The sequence below is a fragment of the Phalaenopsis equestris genome, unplaced genomic scaffold (genome assembly GCF_001263595.1).
Source record: "Phalaenopsis equestris unplaced genomic scaffold, ASM126359v1 Scaffold000288, whole genome shotgun sequence".
NCBI classification, from domain to species: Eukaryota; Viridiplantae; Streptophyta; class Magnoliopsida; order Asparagales; family Orchidaceae; genus Phalaenopsis; species Phalaenopsis equestris.
In genome coordinates this window covers 500,438-522,894 of record NW_018164730.1, presented here as the reverse complement: position 1 = coordinate 522,894, position 22,457 = coordinate 500,438, and the positions used below count along the sequence as shown (strand labels likewise).

At 33.7% G+C, this 22,457-nt stretch overlaps 1 protein-coding gene across 1 annotated transcript in view; it reads right to left on the bottom strand.

The window, feature by feature from the left end:
• Positions 1 to 864: 864 nt before the first annotated feature.
• The window catches only part of LOC110025107 (ras-related protein RABC2a-like), a 22,022-nt gene continuing 429 nt past the window's right edge, over positions 865 to 22,457 (bottom strand). Inside the window, exons 2-7 of the mRNA XM_020725390.1 lie at positions 22,063 to 22,168; positions 19,742 to 19,810; positions 19,548 to 19,613; positions 9,292 to 9,413; positions 2,352 to 2,480; positions 865 to 1,290 (exon numbers count right to left, since the gene is read on the bottom strand). Of these exons, the coding sequence (XP_020581049.1) occupies positions 1,180 to 1,290; positions 2,352 to 2,480; positions 9,292 to 9,413; positions 19,548 to 19,613; positions 19,742 to 19,810; positions 22,063 to 22,168 (603 nt within the window). The 3' untranslated portion in view covers positions 865 to 1,179. The remainder of the gene's footprint in view (positions 1,291 to 2,351; positions 2,481 to 9,291; positions 9,414 to 19,547; positions 19,614 to 19,741; positions 19,811 to 22,062; positions 22,169 to 22,457) is intronic.

Genomic DNA, 22,457 nt, shown 5'->3' with positions numbered 1-22,457 from the left:
TGTTTGTGCCCCCTTTGGGAGTTGTTTGGGAAGTAGATGCTCGAGTGCCAGCTTGGGCGCTCCAACAACCAAGTTGTCGAGTGTGACTCAATTTTTTTTTCCTGAGAGGCGCTTTTACTCCAAGTCTAAGTTCCTAAGCGCCCGATGCAGTTACTTCATTTCTTTCTGAGTTTCAAGTCCCAAATTGAAGTGGCGAATAATACATATTCAGTGCGTGAAACTTTTACAAATCAAGTGTTCTTTAACAGAAATTCCTGTGAATGTGAGAATTGTCGAAGACGAAAACTTTTGAAATTTCGACGACATTTCTCACATCGGATCTTACGGAAGTGTGTGGAGCAAGACTTATAAATTTTCTTGTCACATCGGATCTTACGGAAGTGTGTGGAGCAAGACATAAATTTTCTTGTGTAGAGATGAAATTAGTGTAAATTCTCCATAAAACTTTAGTTAATTTTTTTTTTGGTAATATGACTCGGTGATTTTTTTTTTCTGTTATCAGTTTTTTTTTACACAAAATTATCGTGTATTTTTTTGATTGTTTTGATAGTGTTTCCATAGTGTGATTTAGTTTCTAATATATCGTAAGCTCAGGTAAAGTTGGAAATTGTTCTCGTTATTCCTATCAAAGCCGTGGACAAACTATTTGACTTTCTCATAATCTGTTGGCCAAAAATAAATCAAAACTAAACAAATTAAAAAAAAAAAGATTAGTCGTCTACAACCGTCAATCTATATTTCATCAAAATTGTCTTAAAAAAAAACTTTTAAACCATAAAAATGACAAATTTCAAAAGCAAAATGACCAGTATAATTTGCAGTGAAACAAAGCAATCCCTAGACAGTAAACACTGCAATATTTCTATCAACAAATTTAGGGGACATATACCAATCAATCTTCAAGCCATAAATGATGAAAAGTAAATACAATCATCACACCAGAAACAGAAATCAACCAATTATAATAATTCAAATTTACACAAACTAATCACCAAGCCTTCTTCTCTCTCACCTATAACAATACCAAGTTGATATTCACATAAATGAAACAATGAACTAACAGATACAAACCATATACAGAATTGGAGCGAGGCTTCCTTCATCGACTTCGGAAGAGATAAAACCACTCCGGTCGACCGGCGGCCGCAAATCCTTCGTCAAGGTGGTTTGATTCTGAACTTAAGAGCAACAACCACCGCTTGAGGTTCCATGGCTTTCTTGTTTCTGTTTCAAGATGTTCTTTTTTACAATTGTAGAGCCTTCCTGCAGCAGACTTGGTACCTCCAAAATCTGAAATTTTAATGGCAAATGGTTGAAACAGGCATCATCAATGGCTGCTAACATTGTGAAATTTGGAAAATAACCACCCAATTACATGCAGAAGAAAGAAAAAAATGGAGGTTTGGGTTGAATGAGTTGAGATTTAATATGAAATGAAACAAAGAAGAGATTATCATCATTATAATCACAGTGAATTGAAGGTGAAACTCTTGATATTGCCTAAACAGCTGTGTCAACGACAAATGTAACAAGCATCAAATTAGAAGACCAAAAATAATCAATTTTGGAAATCATATAACCAGATTTGGATCAAGATCATACAGCAAAATCTAGAATATAAATTATCTATTAACAGGATAAGTTAATAGAAACTTTGAAATGCATACATTTAACATAAAAAACATTACCCTTAATTATTATCATTAACATTATATTCTCTGTCTATTATGAAGTTGTGGCTCATAATGATCTTCTCTGATATGTAAGAAAACTTAAGAGGTGATAAAAAGGTTGGATATCATGTATATCACAATATTTTGCACAAGATCATCCTGCAATAATTACAATAAGAAATTTATAATTTCATAAACCTTTTTGTGTACATTAGTAATATCCAATCACTGAAATCAACATTTACTTTTGCTGGAAAGTCTTCACATTTTAGTGTTCGCAGAGATATTCATAACCCTAAAAATATTTGGCCAGCCTATGGATAGGATATTAATTTATCAATAAACAAGAAATTAGCACTCATAAACGTAAGCAGATTGATTGGCAATTTTCATAGATAAAATGATAATGGGGTGTTTACATATGTACCACCCAAATCGTTCATATCACTTCCCATTATTTTCTTTTAAAAAGTGAAATATACATTTCCATGTATAAATAAGGTGGCGCGCGGCAAGCGACTATATATATATATATATATATATATTGAATTTTAGGTGTTAGATATGTAAATACATAAGATTTGAGTGGTATGTATGTAAATCCTCCAATGATAAAATATCGAAATCCTTTTTTAACCATAAATTTGTCCAAACTGCTGGGCCATGTTTAACGCATACCTTGTGAGCAAGTTCTTTGAAACATTTATCCACATTTGCTCTTGTTTTGGCACTGCATTCAAGAAAAACGCATCCGTATTCTTTGGCAAAGGCGATGCCTTCTTCTTTTGTTACCACCCTTTCACTCTCCTGATAAAATTTGACTAATATGGTTAGGATGATAGAAACATGAGGACTGAAACTCTTAAATTTAACATACGAAGTAACCAATGAACAAAGGGATAAAACCTAAGGAACCTTAGAGGTCGTTCGGAATCACTTCTATTTTTTATTTCTATTTCTTTTTTTTTATGTTTTGATTTGAAACAAAACAGGTTTATCCATTTTCAACAAAACATGTTTGGCTATTATTTATTTAAGTATGGTCATTTCTAAAACCACTCAAAACACCTAAAAATTATTAGGTATTCTAAGAAAATATGTTAATTTGTTTTTACAAACAAAAAAATAAAATTATATCAAAAGCACATTAAACAAATATGTTTTTAAAATAGAAGCAAAAACAAAAACAAAAACAAGAAACAAAAAATAAAATTGATGCAAAACAAGCTTTTAGTTATTCAACGATATCACAAATCTTCATTTCTCTCAAATTAAGGACAAGCATCAAAGACAACGTGCGAGTCCAAGGCAAGTTTCTCTTGTTTGTTATATGAGCACATGTGTCAATCATGAAGTTTTATAAAAGATTAAAAGTAGAATGCTGATTACAAAAGGTTAATTGAATTCGATGTATGCAAGTGATAGCTGTGATAATATAGGAAAAAATAATTCAGAAAAAGCACAATCAAAGATTTTAACTAGAGTCAGAAAAATGCCTGATTTCAAGCTTATTTGAGCTAGAGCCAAGCATATTAATACCACAAATATTTCTTGGTATCACTATATAAAAAACCGACATATAAATAGATGAATCCTATTAGACTGAATGTCTAAGAAAAACAAATCTATGACACTAAAAATGGTCTAATCCGAGTCAAAACAAGTTGAATTAAAAACTTCTAGTATAATTGAAAGCTTCAGAGTGATAATTGAAGAGCTAACCGATATCTAAATTTGGATGCTTAGAGTCAAATCAAACAATTTGATAGAAGAAATACAACAAGTCCTAGATCATTCAATTTTGATGTTATTATGATACAAATATGTTAAAAGAAACATGCAATGTCTAATAGAGTGTTTTCATATTTTGGTTAAATTTATCAAATGTTCATCCCAAAATCCATGTAAATAAGAACATATTCTCAAAATTAGGGGGAGAAAGTGAAGAATTAAGTCTACACTTTTGAAGAAAATTTAAAGCCAACCGCTAGCAATCATCACCAAGCACTAGTAGTAATTATTGCGGCTCAACTACAATCCTTGATTATTATCTTAAGGCTATTATTATTTGCTCAGTAGAACACAATTAACATTAATGCGTCGACCCTTATTATTGCAACAGAATGACAAGTGTTCATAATTTGGTAAACTCATCTTTTACAGTTAAAAAACAATGAAACTTTGTAATTTTAATACATGGTGGATAATTCTAATTGGGCTAACCCATGTGATTATTTCCCTTCCAAGTAATTCATGTAAAAATTCTAATGTGTTCTTCCATTTTATCAATTTTTCTAGCACAATAATTTGACTGTGTAATAGTCTGAACTCCATTAATCGAGATTTTGTCTACTTTGGCCTAATGGTCTCACGGTTTTGCACCTTTGGTGTAACATCGCAGGAGGCCACTCATCCTAGGAGTGCTCCAATACAAGTGCACTTAACTTTAAAGTTTATGATGAAATTTTGATCCTTACACCAAAAGGTGTCTCAATATTTAAGAGTTTAAGTTCATTCTACTTGAGAGGTTTCACAATCTCCCCCAGTTAAGTAACTGACATCATCTTCAGTTTTCATAACCCAAAATCATTCACCAAGCATATATATGATTCTAGAGGTGGCCTCTACAGATTCAAGGGGTGGTTCCCACCATGTAGAACTTTATTCCATCTTGGGTTTAAGTGATGACTCTCATGGCGTAGCACTTCGTTATGTATGACACTTAGTTCCTATATTCAGACTGGTGTATCACTCTGAAACCATTTGCAATAGCTCAAACTCTCACCCATCGAGATATTGTATGTTTTGACCTCATAAATACACAATTTTTCCCCCTTGGTGTAACTCCCAAAGAGATCGCCCATCCCAGGAGTGCTTTCGTACGAGCACGCTTAACTTTGGAGTTACAGATAAAACTAACTGTTACACCAAAAGACAGCTCGATGTTTAAGAGTTAAGCTTCATTCTACTTAAGGGGTTTCACAAAATATTCTTGGGTAATGATTCTAAGCTATGGAACAATTCTAATTGCAGCCTCAAATGGTTGTTTACGTTACCATCTTGGGCACGATTGTAGCAAGACAGTCTTTTTGGAAAACATTGGATCATCAATTATAAAGAATTCAATTCAAAAATGGGGAGCAATTTTGATTGTAAGCAATTTTGATTGTAACATCAAAAGAATAAAATCAGTTATCATTCTAATATGAAGACTCATTTCTATAATTCATTAGTTCTATGAAAAATAAATCAATATTGAGAAGCAACCCTGGTTATAGCCTCTAAAAGATGTTCATGGTTCAAACACAATTGCAATCAAACAAGTCATTCTATTCAACATTCTTATATGCACCCAAAATAACTTTATATATTACTCTCTCTCCTAAGGCTTTCAACAACTGCAAGTAATTCTATTAAAAAATTTCAAATTTTACAAACAATCTTTAGCTACATTTCTACTCATGGGACGAGAATATAAACATGACTACAAAAAGATAATAATATATGGCTAAATATAGATCATTTTTCCCCTTAATTCAAGACACTGGCGACCATCATCTCAGTTTAATCAAGATACAATCAATCTGAAAGGCATTCATTTGATCTCTTACTAATATTATCAAGTAACACTCGGACAAATAACCTCATATAGGTAAAATATTATTGTTGAAGTTCCTATGACCTTTTCAACAAGGGCTAGCATTATCAACTAATACTTCAAGAAACAACCTATAATAGGTCAAACATTCTTGTAGATTTCCTTCGACCTTTTACCACACCAGCTAACATCACTGAGTATTATTGTGGCAAATCAAAATACTTGGAGAATTTCCTATGAACATTTTCCCACATAGGCTAACGTCACCAAGTATTATTTTGTCAAACATTCTTGAACATGTCAAAAATATTTAGTGATTTTTTTTTATCTCACAAAGGCAAATGTTATCAAATAATAATGATAAATAGCCTCAGATAAATCAAAATCCTTACTAAAATTCTTTCAACATCTTTCATATAGGTCAATATCAATGGGCAACACTTAAACAATTAACCCCAGATGAGTTCACGTTATTTTATAAACTTCTTTCAATCTCTTACACATAAAATAACATTGTTGAAATATCCTATGATAAATAATCTTAAATAAGCTAGGAATCCTTGGAGAGTTTCTTTCAATATATTTTCCTATAGTGACATCCTGCACTTAGGGCTGAGAAACTAGCTCGAAAATCATTAATCACTCGAAATTGATTCGAATTTGAGCTCGAATCGAGATCGGATCGAACTGAACGAGTTGAACTACGAGCTAAAACTTTAAATCAGATTATTTTTTATCTGATTTTGAGGAGTTGTCGAATCGGATTGACCCTTCTATCGATCGGATTGAAATTAACGGATGGTAGATATTAGCGCTCGTGACCGCTATCGGTCCAATCGAAATTAACGGATGGTTGATACTCGCATCACATCACAGACCTCAAATACATGAATAAGTTAAGTGGCCCGCCTGGTTATTTGGCTTAGGTTATTCGCTACCCTAATTCCTTTTCAGTCCCAAAGTAGCTCTCACTTCCCACCCCATTTCATTGTCTCAGCGCTGGTCATCTATAGTCTCCCCTCTACCCATTTCAAAATCCCTAACCATAGGTGAGGTATCATCATTTCAGCATTCCTATAGGCTATAAGCGTTCGGTGGTGTCATTTGGCGTTTGCTCATTTTGCCCGATCTCTATCTCTCTGACCTCACCTTCACTTTTTGGTCTATTCAATAATTTCCTTCTCTCAATCTTGCATTTTTTATCTAGAATAGTTGTCTTCTCTTGCCTTTGTTTTATTATGGTAAACATTTAAGAGTTTTATCGATTTGACATTGACGATAAGAATCCCTAATGGCTGCATTTTTAATTTTCGAGTATGAAAAACATCAAGAGTCAAGAGTAACCAATACTTCAAGTGTTATGTAATTTTCATATTTGATATTTATAATTATCAATTGCAACATGTAATTTGTAATTTATGAATTCTTATTATAAGTGTACAAATAATATATGCTTCTCTTGTTGTAAATTTGTGATTTGATGACTCCATCAATGAAAAAAATATGTTCTATTTTTGGTTTTGATATTAATAAATAATTTTTATTCAAATAAAGTTTTCGAGCCAACTCATGTTCTTTGAGCGGGTTCAAGCGGGGTTTTGATCTAGCATGATCTGGTTTTCAAGCCCGATTGAAAATGTGTTACATCAAATCGATTAGGCCACGAACCAAAAACAACATTTAAGTTGGCTCATTTATAATTTGAGTTGCCTCGTAAATCATTCAATTTCAAACCAGAATAGATCAAAGTTTAGTCGAATCGATCAACGAGCTGATTTCGGTCCATTTAATATAAATTTGATCCGATTTCATGCTTCTCCTAGATCGGCTCAAAATTGGCTCATTCGCAACCCTACCTACACTAAAAGCATAAGAAAAATAAACTTTCCAATAAGAATAATGCATAACCCTCCTAAAAGTAAAAAAAACACTAGTTGAAATCACAACAACAACACACCACATTATTATAGCAAAGTTCTTGTCATACTTACATATAGAAGTCAAAAAAATTTGAGCTTCTCGCTAGAATATTTTTAGTGAATTTGCATCTTATATGGAATAAATATTTTATTCATCTTTTATGTTTTTGTTATCATAAAAATTTTATTTTTATAAATAGCACACTCTTTTATAAATGTTCTATAAAGCACGTCCAAGAAGTACATCGATAGAAGGTTGGTATTGAACAAAGTTTTTACGAGAAAGATCTCATGAGAGCATGTGATAGATAAAATTTCAACTTATACTCTTGAAATGCATGTCGATGAGAAAACATCAAAGAAAACTAATAGTGAACAATATCCTCACTAGAAAATCTCCATAATAGCAAGTGATTGACAAGTTCTTCTCTCTAAAAATTCCTAAAAAACTATTGCCTCAGAAGATACAAATACATAAAAAAATCTCAGAAGACTAAAAGCCTCAAAATATACATGTGCATTAAAACCCTCAAAAGACCAAAAGCCTAAGAAGCTACATGTATATTTAAAAATCTCAAAAAAATTGAAAACTGAGAAGGCATAGCTGCACTAAAAAATAGCAAAAGTCTAAAAGCCTTGGAACATCCACAAATCACATAAATCATAAACTCAAAAGTTAAAGTACACTAAAATTTTAAGAATCTACATGCATATTTAAAAATCTCAAAAAACTTGAAAACTGAGAATGCTTATGTGCACTTAAAAATCACAAAAGTCTAAAGACTTCAGAATATCCAAAAATCTCATAAATAAAAAACTCAAAAGTTATAAGTACACTAAAAGAAGTTCATAAGATTAAGAGTATGTTTGAGACAGCTTTCTGTCAACTTTACTTTTTAGAGCACCACTATAATTCTGTTTGGAGAGCTGTTTAATTGTTGTTTTTAAAAAAATTATGTGATAGAAAGTTATTTTTTTCATCCTGAGTTATTAAAGTGTGGTGACTGTCAGAAAGTTGCGGTCTAACTTTTTGCAAATAAAATAAATTTGTAATAGTCACCGTAGTTTTTTAAAAAAACTGTTTCTTCTACAGCAGTTTCGTCGTTGTTTATTTAAACAACTGCAGCTGCCCCAAATAGACCCAAAAAAACTCAAAAAATACAAGTATATCCAAAAACCTAAGAAAGCATAAGTCTCCAAAGAAACAAGTAAAAATAAATAAATACAAAGGAAATAAGCCTAAAATAAGTACATAAATCCAAAAATGTCATATGGAATAAACCTTAAAAGCATAAGTACATTTAAAAAATTTTAAAAAACAAAAAATTTATAAAAATATACATTCATAAATTTACAACACCAAGGTATTGTAAGTATAAATATCAAACTTTGGGCATTATATACATAAAAATTGTGTCAGATGTAAGCAAATGTCCCTAAATATTTTTTCATTTCAAGAATAATGCTAATCCTAATTATATGTTTTTTATTTATTTAGAAATCTTAGAAAGCTAAAGTCTCCCATTCATCCAAATAAATCAAAAGAAAGAAGTTTCAGAAAGAATCAAAGTCACTATGTTCCCACAAGGAAGGCAATATCATTTTATTGTCTACTCAATTTTAATTATAGCAAATTAAATTTCCAACGATTCATACATCTCAAAGACATAAGGGATTTAATCTTTTATAGGGTTCAATAAGAATAACACATGTTTCCATCACATCCATTCTTAAATGATTTCAATGGCATCAAAGATAACATCATTGCTTAACACTATCAAAACATCCACCTCTATATCTCATATCAAATGATTCTAATGGCATTAAAGAACGTCATTGCTTGACACTATCAAAAAATCCATTGCCATCGTCTCGCATTTCAAAAAATTCCAATGGCATCAAAATTAATGTCGCTGGTTGACACTATCAACATTAACATTCAATAATAATATTTTCCAACAAATGGTCTCTTCAATGAGCAAAATCTTAGAGTTCTTGGAGCTCCACGTAACTGTGTTATAAAACTGGGTATGCATAAACTTTATGACATTTTTTTCATTCATATGTTGAGCATTATAGTAATGAAGACCATATATCATACCTTATCAACTTTATTTGCAACAACCATTTTGATGCAATCTTGATTGGTGGAATAGAGTTCTATTTCTTTTACCCATACTTCAGATAAGTTTGTGAAAGTTTCTCTCTGAGTCACGTCATAAACTACAATGAAATGAACAATGTTAGCCCTTTTCATGTATCCAAAGGAGCAAAAAATGAAAATGTAACAAAAAAAAATGCAGGTATGGATAGAAGTAAGAACGAGAACATTTGAAATAACGTGAACAAAAGTTTTTTTTTCTCATTTACATATTCTAACCAACAACCTACAACAGATTCGTTCTTCCATCATTTATTGTAATTTATAGTGATACGAACAATGACATGAGAATCATGTTTTCAAGAGAAAAACAATTGTTCTGATAAAGCAGTTCATGTTGCCTAAATAGAGACACTATATATTCCATGTTCATAAAATATCGGATATTCCAACTTACTGATTAGAACAAAATGTTCATAATATCACACAAATATTGAAATGAACCAAGGAACCAAAAATCCATTGCCTTTATCTAAAAGTTCATGACAATAATATGATGATAAACAAATGACTAAATACTTGCAAGTCTACTGTTTTAAATTGCTTGAAAACCTGCCTTTGAGCTCAGAACGCTCCCGTAAAGGCTTATTAAATCCTAAAAATATTACACTTAATTGCTTCACATGCATAATACATTATTCAGATCCATAACTGAGTAAAATACTTGTTTCAACCACTCTCAAGAAATGCATTTTGTTGCCGTGGTTCTCTTTTGTGCTTAAACATATGCTGATTTTTGTTGACGGTTTTAATGCAGTTGAATTTTAAGATTATTTTGCGATTTGTATATATAAATAATTAAAATATATGAAATCTTACTGGAAAAAACTAATGTTTTCAAAACTTTGCTCTCTCTCTCTCTCTCATGCGGTTGTAATTTATTTTATTAGTTATCTTTTAATTTGTACATGGTAATCTTTGAAGTCTACTTGAATTGCACTCGAAGTTTAACATCCTAATCCTTTGTATACTACATCCAATAAAACAAATACGTAAATTATAAAGGCTTCAAGCTTTATAAAAATTTGTATACTACATCCAATAAAACAAATACGTAAATTTTTCCTTGGCTAAGGAAACAAGCTCCTTGCTAAAGGCTTCAAGCTTTATAAAAAAAAAAATAAAATAAAATAAAAATAAGACTTGACTAATAATCAGCTTTATGAAGTCAAGCATGAGATGATTTGTCTTACTATTAGTTTGATTGCTCAAATGATTTGTAAATGGTTTCATTGACAAAAGCGAACCGTAGGGCTCTCTTTTTGATTTGTGTGGCTATCAACTTATTTGTAGGCAATTTTTCTCCTTTGAAATAGTCAATGAAAAGTTGCCTCCAATCATCTCGTTCCTCCGTCATGATTGTCTCATTCTAATTTTCAGAAACTATCTGGGAGGGAGTGTGAGAAGCTAAGAAGACTGTTTTCTTGAACTTAATGACCCCTTTGCCTGCGGGAGTTGTAAGGCCGACTGTTCCAAGACTCGTCGAGTATGCACTTCGATCAATACTGACTCAAAATTCATGTTGGTCATCTTTTTAACCAGTTTAGTTAAACATTTGCTTTACAGTTTCGAGCTCGAGACACCCAGGTTAATGTGACGTTTGGGATTTATTTTATAAGTTGAGTAGCTTTTTATGATAAAAAGCTAATTCAAGCTTATTTATCTTATAAATACCCAACATTTGATTTATGACAAGCTGTGAATAGCAAAAAATGTGAAGATTATTCACTTTCAATGTGATAGCCATCTCGAGGTCAACTATCAAAGCTTCATACTCAGCTTCATTATTAGTACAAGGCTCAATTAATCCATATGAATATCTCATTATGTCCTTGTGATATAAAAAAAAATTAGACCAATGCCAGCTCGTGTTTTTGGAAGATCTGGAGGTTGGTCAGGTTTGATGGAAGAGGTTCCATCAAAATATAATTTCCAAATTTGTAACATCTCCTTCTCTCAAATGATCAGAACTTGTTCGCCGGACAAATCATTGTTGAGCGGAAATCAGCAAGAGCATGATGAGCAACAAGAAAATCTGCCAAAACTTGTCATTTCACTGCTTTTTGAGGCACATATGTGATATCGAATTGCAAGAGAAGGACTGCCCATCGAGCCAAGCGACCTATCAACGCGGGTCTTGTCATCAAGAACTTCAACAGATCGATGCTTGAGATGAGAGTGATTTGCGAGACAACATACAATGACGAAGCTTTTGAGTAGCAAAAATCAACACCAAACAATGTTTCTCAAATGGAGAATATCTTATGCCAGCTCCTATAAGCCTAATAGAGACCATTCTTTTTGTCTTCTTCATTGTGTTGAGCCAGCAAAACTCCAAGGGACTCTTCTAATGTTGTTGTGTAAGAAATAAAAGCTTCCCTGGAATTGATGTTGAGAGAATGGGTGGGCTTAAGAAGTATTTCTTAATACTAACAAAAGTCTCTTAACATTCAGCATCCCATTTAAATGAAGCGTTTTTGTTTTTCTTCATCAACTTTGAAAATAGTTGACATAGGTCTGATAATTTGGGTATAAGACGTCGAATGAATGTGAGTTATCCATGAAATTAGTGTTAAGAGAATAGGTGGGCTTAAGAGGCATATCTTAATACTATCAAAAGTCTATTGACGTTCAACATCCCATTTAAATGGAGTGTTTTCTTCATCAACATTGAAAATGGCTGACATCAGCCTAATAAGTTGGATATAAAACATCGAATGAACGTGAGTTATCCTTGTAGAGAACAAAGTTGACAAAAGATTTTTCGAAGGAGGTATCCAAACAATCATTTTGATTTTATTGGGATTAATCTCAATTCCTCTATGGCGTACAATATACACACGAAATTTTCCCGATGATACTCCAAAAGCACATTTAAGAGGATTCATTTTGAGATCAAATTTTTCGATTCTTTCAAAGACAATCTTCAAATCTTTACTTTACTGAATAGATCATCATCATAACACTCCAACTTCTGATGAATCAGATCATCAAATATGAGTTATTTCTCTTTAGTATGTTGCTCCCGCATTCATTAAACTAAATGATATGACCATGTAGCAATATATTTCAATCGGTGTCCTGAATGATGTATGATTTTCATCTTCAGGTGTTATTGATTTGATTATATCAAGATGATCCACCATAAAAGAGAACATATCATAATTTAAAGTGTTGTTCACGAGCAATTTTGTCACATGGAGCGGAAAATCATCCTTTAGACATGCCTTTTTGAGATCTCGAAAATCAATGAAACATGAACTTGATCATTATTTTTTCTCATAGGTATGATATTTGCTATCCAATTAGCATACTTTTCTTCTCATATGAAGCCTGCTTCAATGAGCTTCTTGGTTTTAGCAATCACATGTACTTCAATTTCAAGTCTCATCCTCTGTGGAGCTTGTTTAACAGGTTTTGTAATCTAGATTAATGACTAGTTTGTAAATTGCTACATCATGAGATAAGCCGGGCATTTCAACATATGACCAGGCGAAGTAGTCCCTGAATTCAAAGCATAATGTTTTTATCTTTCTAATTTTATCTTCGAGCAAAAGTGCACTGACGAAGGTTGGGTGAGGAGCATCCACAATTCCTAGATTAATTTCCTTCAATTCATCTATGATAGTTGTTTGTCCACCATCTTTCATTTCTTCTGGAGCAGGCTTGACATATATATCTTGATCATTTGTAGGTTTGACTCCATATGAATTTTCTTCATCTTAATCTTTGACTTTCCAGAATTTTTTAGCTTAATAAATCTAAGACCTTCAGTTGTGCATTTATTATCATTACCTGATGCTCGCGGGTTTCTTGGATTGCAAATCTTCTTGAAATTAGCTCTTTGTTTAGTGGCCTCAACTTGAACACCTACCTTTCGTATCATTTTTCGAATTCTGTGAGGATAGTACGTAAGAATTCTGCTAGGGACCATTTCTTCAAGCTACGCGCACTGTAGGGGCCAATCGAGCTCTTGATATTGATGCTTCTCCTATTTATAAAAGAAAATCCCTAGTGCATTACTTCCAGACAACGGGATACAAAAAATGTCTTTAATTCCTCAGTAACATGCACTTCAAGAGGAGTGACTTCCTTAAAATAATGAGGGATTGATATCAGTGTAAGTGATTCATCTGATATTGACAATTTGGTCATTCTCATTGAAGAAACACATTGAGCTTTACTTTCATAAGTTGACTCATTCTCATAGTCTTCATTGAGGCAATCAAAATGATTTTTTAATTTTGTTGAAGACTCGCATAATTCATGAGACTGAATGGGAGTATTCTCTTCCTCTACTGTATCACTAGCTAAGTGGGGAATGACCATGTTCAACTTAGGGTAAAGTTACTTCATTTTGGAGGATGTTGATGTTGTTTTATGTTTTACGCTGTGTTTTTCTTTTTATTCTCCTTTAAGTTGCTTTGCAGCCTTGGAGGTTGACTCGGTACTTTTAGGAGACTATGAAGACTTTGACTCATTTGACATAAAACACTTTGCAACATCATATATTGTAGCTTTATGAACGGAAAATGATCGAATGTTATCCGCTACCATGATTTCTTCTCCATCCCTTAGATATTTCATACACTGATGTAGAATAGACACGGCGATCTCATAATCATGAATCCACAACCGACCAAGGAGAGCTTTAAATGAAGTATCACAATCAATGATATGAAACTAGCCTCCGTCATAGTTATCCCAATTTGAGTGGCAGAACTAAGGCAGACAAGACCTTCTGGCATTTTTCATTGAAACCATGAACCATCAATTTTTCATATCCCAAATGACTGGCGTCAAAATACAAGCACTTTAGTACTTTTAAACTCATCAAATTTATAGAGGAGTCGGGATCAATTAAGATACTACCTAATTTCATACGATCACACTCTGCTACAATAACGAGGGGAAATTGTGCTTAGATGTCCCAAGCAAAAGGTATTCCTCAGAAAATATGATCATTGGAATGTCTTGACCTCGCAAGGCCTCTGTCATACACCTTTGAGCAAAATATGATTCATATTTTTCTGGCTCTTTGAGGGCTTGATTGAATTAATGTTTCTCGGAGCACTTTTGACATAATGGAGCCTCATATACACTAAGTCGTGCAGGGATCTTACTCAGATGTGACAAAATATTATAGTCGATGGGCCTAGTTGAAAGTGATTTCTTCTTCAAGTCTTTAAGAAGAATATCTTCATCGACCACAATATTTTTTTCCTTTATCTTTATTTGATTGGCCTCTTTTTGGTGACAAGGATAGTACTCTAACATTTTTGAAGCGAACTTCAACTACCTCATCTAAGTCAAAGCTTTCTTGTAGCTTCTTTCCCCCTATTTGTGACTCACTCTTTTTTTTTCGAGAAAACACAAATACTTTGAGCTATCATCTGATTGTATGGCCACCAGATAGGGCTCTTACATCATATATGTTTGAGAAGCAGTTTCAAAAATGTACGATGTTACTAATATGACTCGACAAGTTTCCACAATAAGTTTTTTTTTCTTCCTTTGAATTAATAATTTGGAGTCCTTGCATGAACTCCGCAAGCCTGACAAACTTTCTTGCGAGATGATGATATTCCTTCAAATTTTTAATAATCTTTTCCATCGTAATCTTCTTTTTGGTTTTCTTCCCTTTGGTTGCTTTCTTGGATTTCTTTAATGAAACCTGTGTAGACCTCAATCTTATGTCAAGATGAGCTAGCATGGTTTGGCTACTTTTGGGTTGACGAAGAGGATGAAATGCCCACTATATGTTTTCTTCTTAACTCGAACTCCGGTTCTAGAGAAGATTTCCACTTCATATTAGTGACTTTTTTTAGCTGCTTTAACATCTTCACAGTTTTCTTTGAGACCACAGTCTCCCATCCCTCATCCTGATTTGACTCCTCTTTTATATTTTCTTCAACTAATGGCTCAGAAGAGAACGTAATCATCTTTGTTGACTCTCATCTTGGATGAATCAGAACATTGTCAAACAGTGTAAACTGCTCATTTTTATATTTTCTCCCAAGCCAATCTTTCAAAACACAACAGTCTTCAATAGGGTGGCTAATTACCCGATGATATGGGCCGTAATTTGGATCGCTGGTTTGACTTGATTCTTCAAGCCTTTTGCATTCTCCAGAGCGAGATCAACAAACATGATCGTGTTGTTGTTACGAGATCTAGATATACCAGTTGATGTGGTATATATATAAATTAAGCAGGATAACGATCGATGAAGTGAAAAATAGAACGAGAAAAATTATACCAGAAAAGAACAACACAGCGGAATACATAGATTTATGTGATTCGACAAATTGCCTACGTCTACGGAGTTGCAGAGGATTTTACTATTTTACTAATTTACACCAGTCGATCAACTCGACTTACAAGAGGAATCTCTCACTCTCACTTTAAGAGGAATCTCTCACTCTCACTTCTCACTTTGTTGCTCTCTATTCTTCTCTCTTTTACTCTCTCTACACCGAGATACACTGAAGAAACCCTACACCGAGTACACCGAAGAAGATAAACTTACAAGAGAAATAAACTAAATTTCTCTTCTGCCACCCTCCTGCCCCCAGCCACCAAGAAGAAGCCTAGAAAGAATAATCTTCTTCTTTCTTCTTCCTTCTGCTGCAAGGAACTGTTCTTCCTTGCACTTCTCTTCCTCTGCTCCAAGGAAACCTTTCTCTATCCCGAGGAAACCGAAGAAGAACTCAAAGCATGACTACAAAACCCAAGGAGAGTCATTCAACGTTTTTATCACGAACATGAGGGAGCGAAGAGATGTTTCACTGCACAAAAGAGGAATGTGGGAGGGGTTATTTGTGAAGAGGTGTGACTCTCCAAAGCAAAGTAACCGCTCAAGCAAGAGAACCGGGCTCACTGTTTCTAAAAACTCTCCCATTTGGAGACCAATACACAAGCTGCAATATCTCCTTCCTCAAACTGATATCCTCCACTAACGGTGTCGCCTTTTTCTTCAACATGTATCCTCCACCATAAATCCTCAAACTTGAATTTTCCACCTAAAATCCTCTACCTCTGCAACTCAAAGCTCTGTCTTCAATCCAGAAGACCAACTGAAGTTGTGTACAACTTAAGTTTCTCAAGAGTAACACCCTCAGTTATCATATCAGCAGGCTCCACATAGCTTTGCACCTCAAAACTATTTCCCGGGTCACTATTATCTCTTCTTACAACTCTCACTACATGGGCAATATCCTGTCTTTTTCAACAAGTCTAGCATTGTACCTCTTACTGACATCACACTCAGTCTTCACTTAGTACACCCACTTGTTGTGCAATATCTTCTTCCCTGGTGGAAGTTCTGTCAGCTCCTAGTTGCTCGAACTTTCATCTTGCAAGATTTCTTTATAGCTCTATGGTTCCTCAACATTTGTCTGTGGAACATTAGGAATGTGTGCCCCGGACCCACTCACTTCTTTACTTCCATCACTGTCCTGCACTGTGGCCTCTGGGAGATTTCCTACCACATTCAAAGCCCCTGAATCCAATATCAAGTCTTCAACAGAACTATGAAATGCCAACAATAGTGCATCATGTGATTCTTCAAATACCACATTTGCGCTATCATTCTCCATCTTCTTAGGATTTCTGCAGTTCTTCTTTATGTGGTCAGCTTTGCCACAATTCCAACAGATTGTCTGCTTTCTAAAATTTAATTTTGATCTCCCTATACTTGAGTTCATGTCATGCCATCTCCCTCTGAAATCAACATTCAGTGTCAAACTCGAACCTAAGACCTCCCCAGAATCTTTCCTGTGAACTTCCTCAGCTTTAGATTTACCTGCAAAACTGCTAACTGCTATCCTCATGACTTCCCAATTATCTGACAATGAAGCCAACAAGATCAGTGCACATATCTCATCATCGAAATCAATTTCCACAGACGACAATTGATTTGTGATACTATTAAAAACATTCAGGTGTTGAGCAACAGAAACACCTTCCACCATCTTCAAATTGAATAACTTTTTCATCAAGTGCACATTATTATTCGCCGATGGCTTTTCATACATACCTGATAAGGCTGTCATGAGATCTGCAGTCTCCCTTTCTTTGATGACGATGTGTGCAACGGACATCACTTGATAGGGTCAATCGAATAACCCCCAGAACCTGCCGATCCAATAGATTCCATTCAGTCGCATCCATCCTTTTAGATCTTTTCCCCAATAACGGAAGATGAAGTTTATTCTCATAAAGATAATCCTCTATCTGCTTCCTATAATAACCAAAATCTGTGTCATCAAGTTTCTCAATCCCTGAAACCTTCACTTCATCTGCAGCCATCATTCTTCCTCAGATCTGAAACCACGCTTTGATACTAGTTGTTGTTGTTGCGAGATCTAGATATACCAATTGATGTGATATATATATATATAAATCAAACAGGAGAACGATCGACGACGTGAAAAATAGAACGAGAAAAATCATACCAAAAAAGAACAACACAGCGGAACACACAGATTTACGTGGTTCGGCAAATTGTCTACATCCACGGAGTTGCATATGATTTTACTAATTGAGGAATTTACATCAGTCGATCACCTCGACTTACAAGAGGAATCTCTCACTCTCGCTCCGTTGCTCTCTCTCTGTTCTTCTTTCTCTACACCGAGATACACCGAAGAAATTCTACACCGAAATACACCGAAGAAGATAAACTTACAAGAAAAATAAACTCAATTTCTTTTCTGTCACAAGCCACTAAGAAGAAGCCTAGGGAGAACAATCTTCTTTTTTCTTTTTCCTTCTCTCTTCTGTCATAAGGAACTATTCCTCCTTGCACTTCTCTTTCTCTGCCTCGAGGAAACATTCCTCTATCCCAAGGAAACCGAAGAAGAACTCAAAGCGTGACTACAAAACCCAAGAAGAGCCATCCGAAGCTTTTAACACGAACAAGATGGAGCGAAGAGATGTTTCACTTCACAAAAAAAGAAAGGTGGGAGTGGTTATTTGTGAAGAGGTGTGACTCTCCAAAGCAAAATAACCGCTCAAGCATAGTAGACCGAGCTCCACCGTTTCTAACAGATCGGACATCAATAAGTGGATTAGTGGTTTTCTAATTGACTCCTAGCGCCTATGATCTTGAAAGGATTGAAAGGATCATAGGCACTAGAAAGAAAACTTTCTGATTGAAGAAATAAATGGATTAGTGTTCTTTTCTCTTGCTTTCGTTCCAGTGTATGAGTGAATTTCAATGCTTCACGCTTTAGATCTATCAGTACCTCAATACCTATGCTTTGTGAAGTTACCAGAAAGTAATCTTTAAATTAATATTTGGCCTTTTTTGTGCAAGCTTCGGTATTGGTTGCATGAACAATTGAGTCAATTCCGAAAATCGGTACCACATCTTGATTCTCTTCTGAAAATGAGACCTCATGTAGGTCTAGTGCTGAGCATTCTCATAGAAAGAAAGACGCTAGACAAGAACTGGAACAATAGGTTAAAGAAAAAATTCACAAAACAGTGTAATGGGATCATTTAAAAAATTTATTAAACTAAATTAACCAACAGACAAGACTGAATCGAAATAAGATATAGAACTAAAACAAACCAAACCAAAATATAATTCAATTTATTTTGTTTGATTTTAATTTAACCAAAATTTTGAAATTCTAATGAAGATGTGTGCATTCAATCAAATCGGATGATTGGTAAACAGGTTTGATAAACCAATTGGTTGATATATTTTATTTAACCATAATATAATTCAATTTTTTGGTTTAACGAATTTTTTTGTCCTTTCAAACCGAGCCAATAATCGAAATCCAAATAACCTTTAAATTGGAACAAAAAATAGAGCCATGATTTCAACAATTGAACCAAATCAAATAAATATGCTTGGTTCGGTTCGTTTATCAATTTAAACCAATTGATGTACATCTCTATTTGAAAGTTCAAAATTTGCGCTTCAGACTATATATATGTAAATACATTGAATTCAATAGTTTGTGATGCAAGTTTGGTTTCTACAAAATTTATTTTTTGTAAAAGTGATTGCATTTGAATGGAAAATTAATCTGCCCATTTTACCACAGAATAAATGATTATTGGTAAATAATTTTTCCAAAGATGAGCTAATCACAAAATAAATGTGATTAGATAATCACTAAACAATTAGTATAATTTTTTTTCAACCAATCACTAAATACAAATAGAAATTGATTGCATACCTAGAATAATTCCTTGAGCATTTCTGAAATAGGAACTGTTTAGCGCCCTAAACTTCTCCTGCCCGGCTGCAGATTATAGTTGAACGACTAAGTCCAGTAAGAATTAAGCTAATGGGAACCATAATAAAGAAAGGCCATGATATTAATCAATAAATGACTGCATGAAAAATATGGACTTCATACGGAGGCAGTACCTGTGTCCCATATTGTAAGCTTCAACTTCTTGCCACTAACAGTAAGATGTTTAATTTTAAAATCCACACCTGGTTATGAAATTAAGAAGTAATTGACAATCTGAAAAGAAGAATATAAGAGCTAAAATAAATGTCATCTCTTTCGAAGTATAAATATATCAGTCAAAGTATGAAAACCCTATTATTATCTTAAAGAACATATATAATCAAGATCTACAACAAAAAGGAAAGAGAATCATTTGAAATGAATAATTGGAATTAATATCATCATCATTAGCCAGAACAGTAGGCCACTTCATGCCAACTATCTGGGACAATGCATATGAAAATGGACTACTTTTGAGGCTGTTGAGAAAAAAATGAATTATTATGTGTTATTGGTCGAATATGTGACACCTATAAATAGACATATAAGGGAATATAATAAGAAAGCAAATGAGAACGAATGATACCCCAATTATAACGATATTAAATACTTATAATCACCGTATAGTATCAGGACCACTATTTATTTTGTCTATACCACTGAATATGTTAAACGAATATTTTCCTAACAAGATAACCAAAAACAATAGTTGTTCACAAATTTTACAAGATGAAGACAAGAATACAGCCATTTTAGAAACAAGTTTCTTCACCCCAAAGTGGCAACTTCATCCAAAAAGAGCCTCAATGTGATTAAGAGCATTCCCAATATCATGGACTTCATAGCTCTCCATCTCAAAAGCCATAAAACATGTAAAAATCTGAAACTCTTAAGCTGGTATGCTGAGCCAGTATATTTTCATTCAAAATATGAAACTCAAGTAAAAGGCCCCATGGATATAAAACAAAACTATGGACAACAAAAATTGGAGTCATCCATACAAACCGTAAAACAAAATTAAAAAAAGGATTGAGTAAGCATTCAAATATCACGGCTGTAAACCACATAAGTAGCAAATAAATTATGTTTTTTAGCATTCACAAGTGGTAAAGTACCTATAAAATAACAGGTAAACACCTTTATAGTGCAATTTTTATTGTAATCATGTACCCTACCTGAATTTCAGCTTAAGATACTTATTTATGTTTAGGCTGTAAGCAGTATGTAAAAAACAATAACATCAAATTGTATGCGAGTGGATTCAACCATAAAAGGAAACATTAGACAATAATCCCACCCAAGCTTATTTTACAACTTTCAACGCACTGTGCTCTCCAAAAAGCAGCACTTTTTTCTATTCATCTTTGGGAGTATCAAGTTAGAACAACATTATCAGAATTCTTGTGGTTCCAGAGACTTCATCTACAAAAGAACCTTTATAAAGGGTTTCTCGTGTAGCAAAGCTTTGATGTTGAATTAAGAACCTCAATATTTTACCAGAAATGTTGATACAGAAATATAATTTCAACATCAAAAACAATAAAACCATGGCGGGTACGTAAAAGCAAATTTGGAATTGTACCCAAGCATCCCACTTTGGACTCTAAACCTATCTATCAGTTGAAAGAGTACCTAGAATTCAATAATGTTGTGCCTGTCAAAAGGGGAGAACCAAGTTTGATTTACTCAAAAATCTCTTGGATTTCACTTTGCCAATTATGAAAAAGTAACAGAAAGTTCTTAATGTTTTAATTAGGTTCACAAAACATATAAATATATTAGAAGCTCCAAACAATAAAATCAACCACGAACAACTTGGCTAGTCTTATCCCAAATAAATGAGGCTTGCCAGAAAACTGTATATGCTAAAATTGTCATTGGAATTTCATTTATCGCACATTGATGCTTTTTGCATATACAATAATGGCTTTACACTGCAATAATTCGCCCAAATTCCAAAAATTTGTACTAAATTGCATTGTGAAATCTGTAACGAATCCAAAACAATCATTTTTTATCTATTTTAAAACTTTAACGTTTTCAAACCAAGCTTTATCCCTTTTTTACTTGTTGTGAATATAAATTCTTCTTCTTCCATCTCGAGTTTACCCAAAAGAAAAAAGAAAAGACAATAGAGTTTCCTTTAATTCTCCTGAGGTTCTTTCTTAAAAAACTTAGGAAAATATTTTGAAATCAAGATCTACAGTATTTGATAGAGCAACACTCTAATAACCAGGACCAAGCATGAAAACATACGCTAAAGAAAGAAAATTCATTACCAAACAGTAAGTCCAGTCAATCTCCCAAACTTTCTCCAGCATCTTGACATTCGAAAGATCATTTTTCTCAACACTCACACTTCAAGCACTGTTGACGAACAGGAACTATCCAAAGATAAAAAATTAGTCAACTCCGCTGTTCTTTCCAATGCATACTTTGAGCTAACTATCAAAACCTTGGTCTACGAAACCAACAAGCGCTTTAATGCCCAAATTAATTATAAAATATGCCCTAATAATCCGCCTTCTCTCCAATAATAATTTTGCCCTAAAACCCAAACCCTAGTAAATTACGAGTAATGCAAAAATTTACCGACTTACATCGCCCGCTCAAACCACCACAAACCGGCCAATAATTGAATAGATGAATACCAACAATTCAACCAACCAACATGTCTCACGACAAGCTAAAACTACCAATCAAACCAAACAAAATTCAACACAATAGCAAACTCAAAATCGGAATCACCAAACCCTGATAGAATCTTCTATTTCTCGATCCATAAGACTCAAAAAAGTCAGCACTATAAAGAGAAATAGCCAAGATAGCCATACCGATAGACGGGCTTAA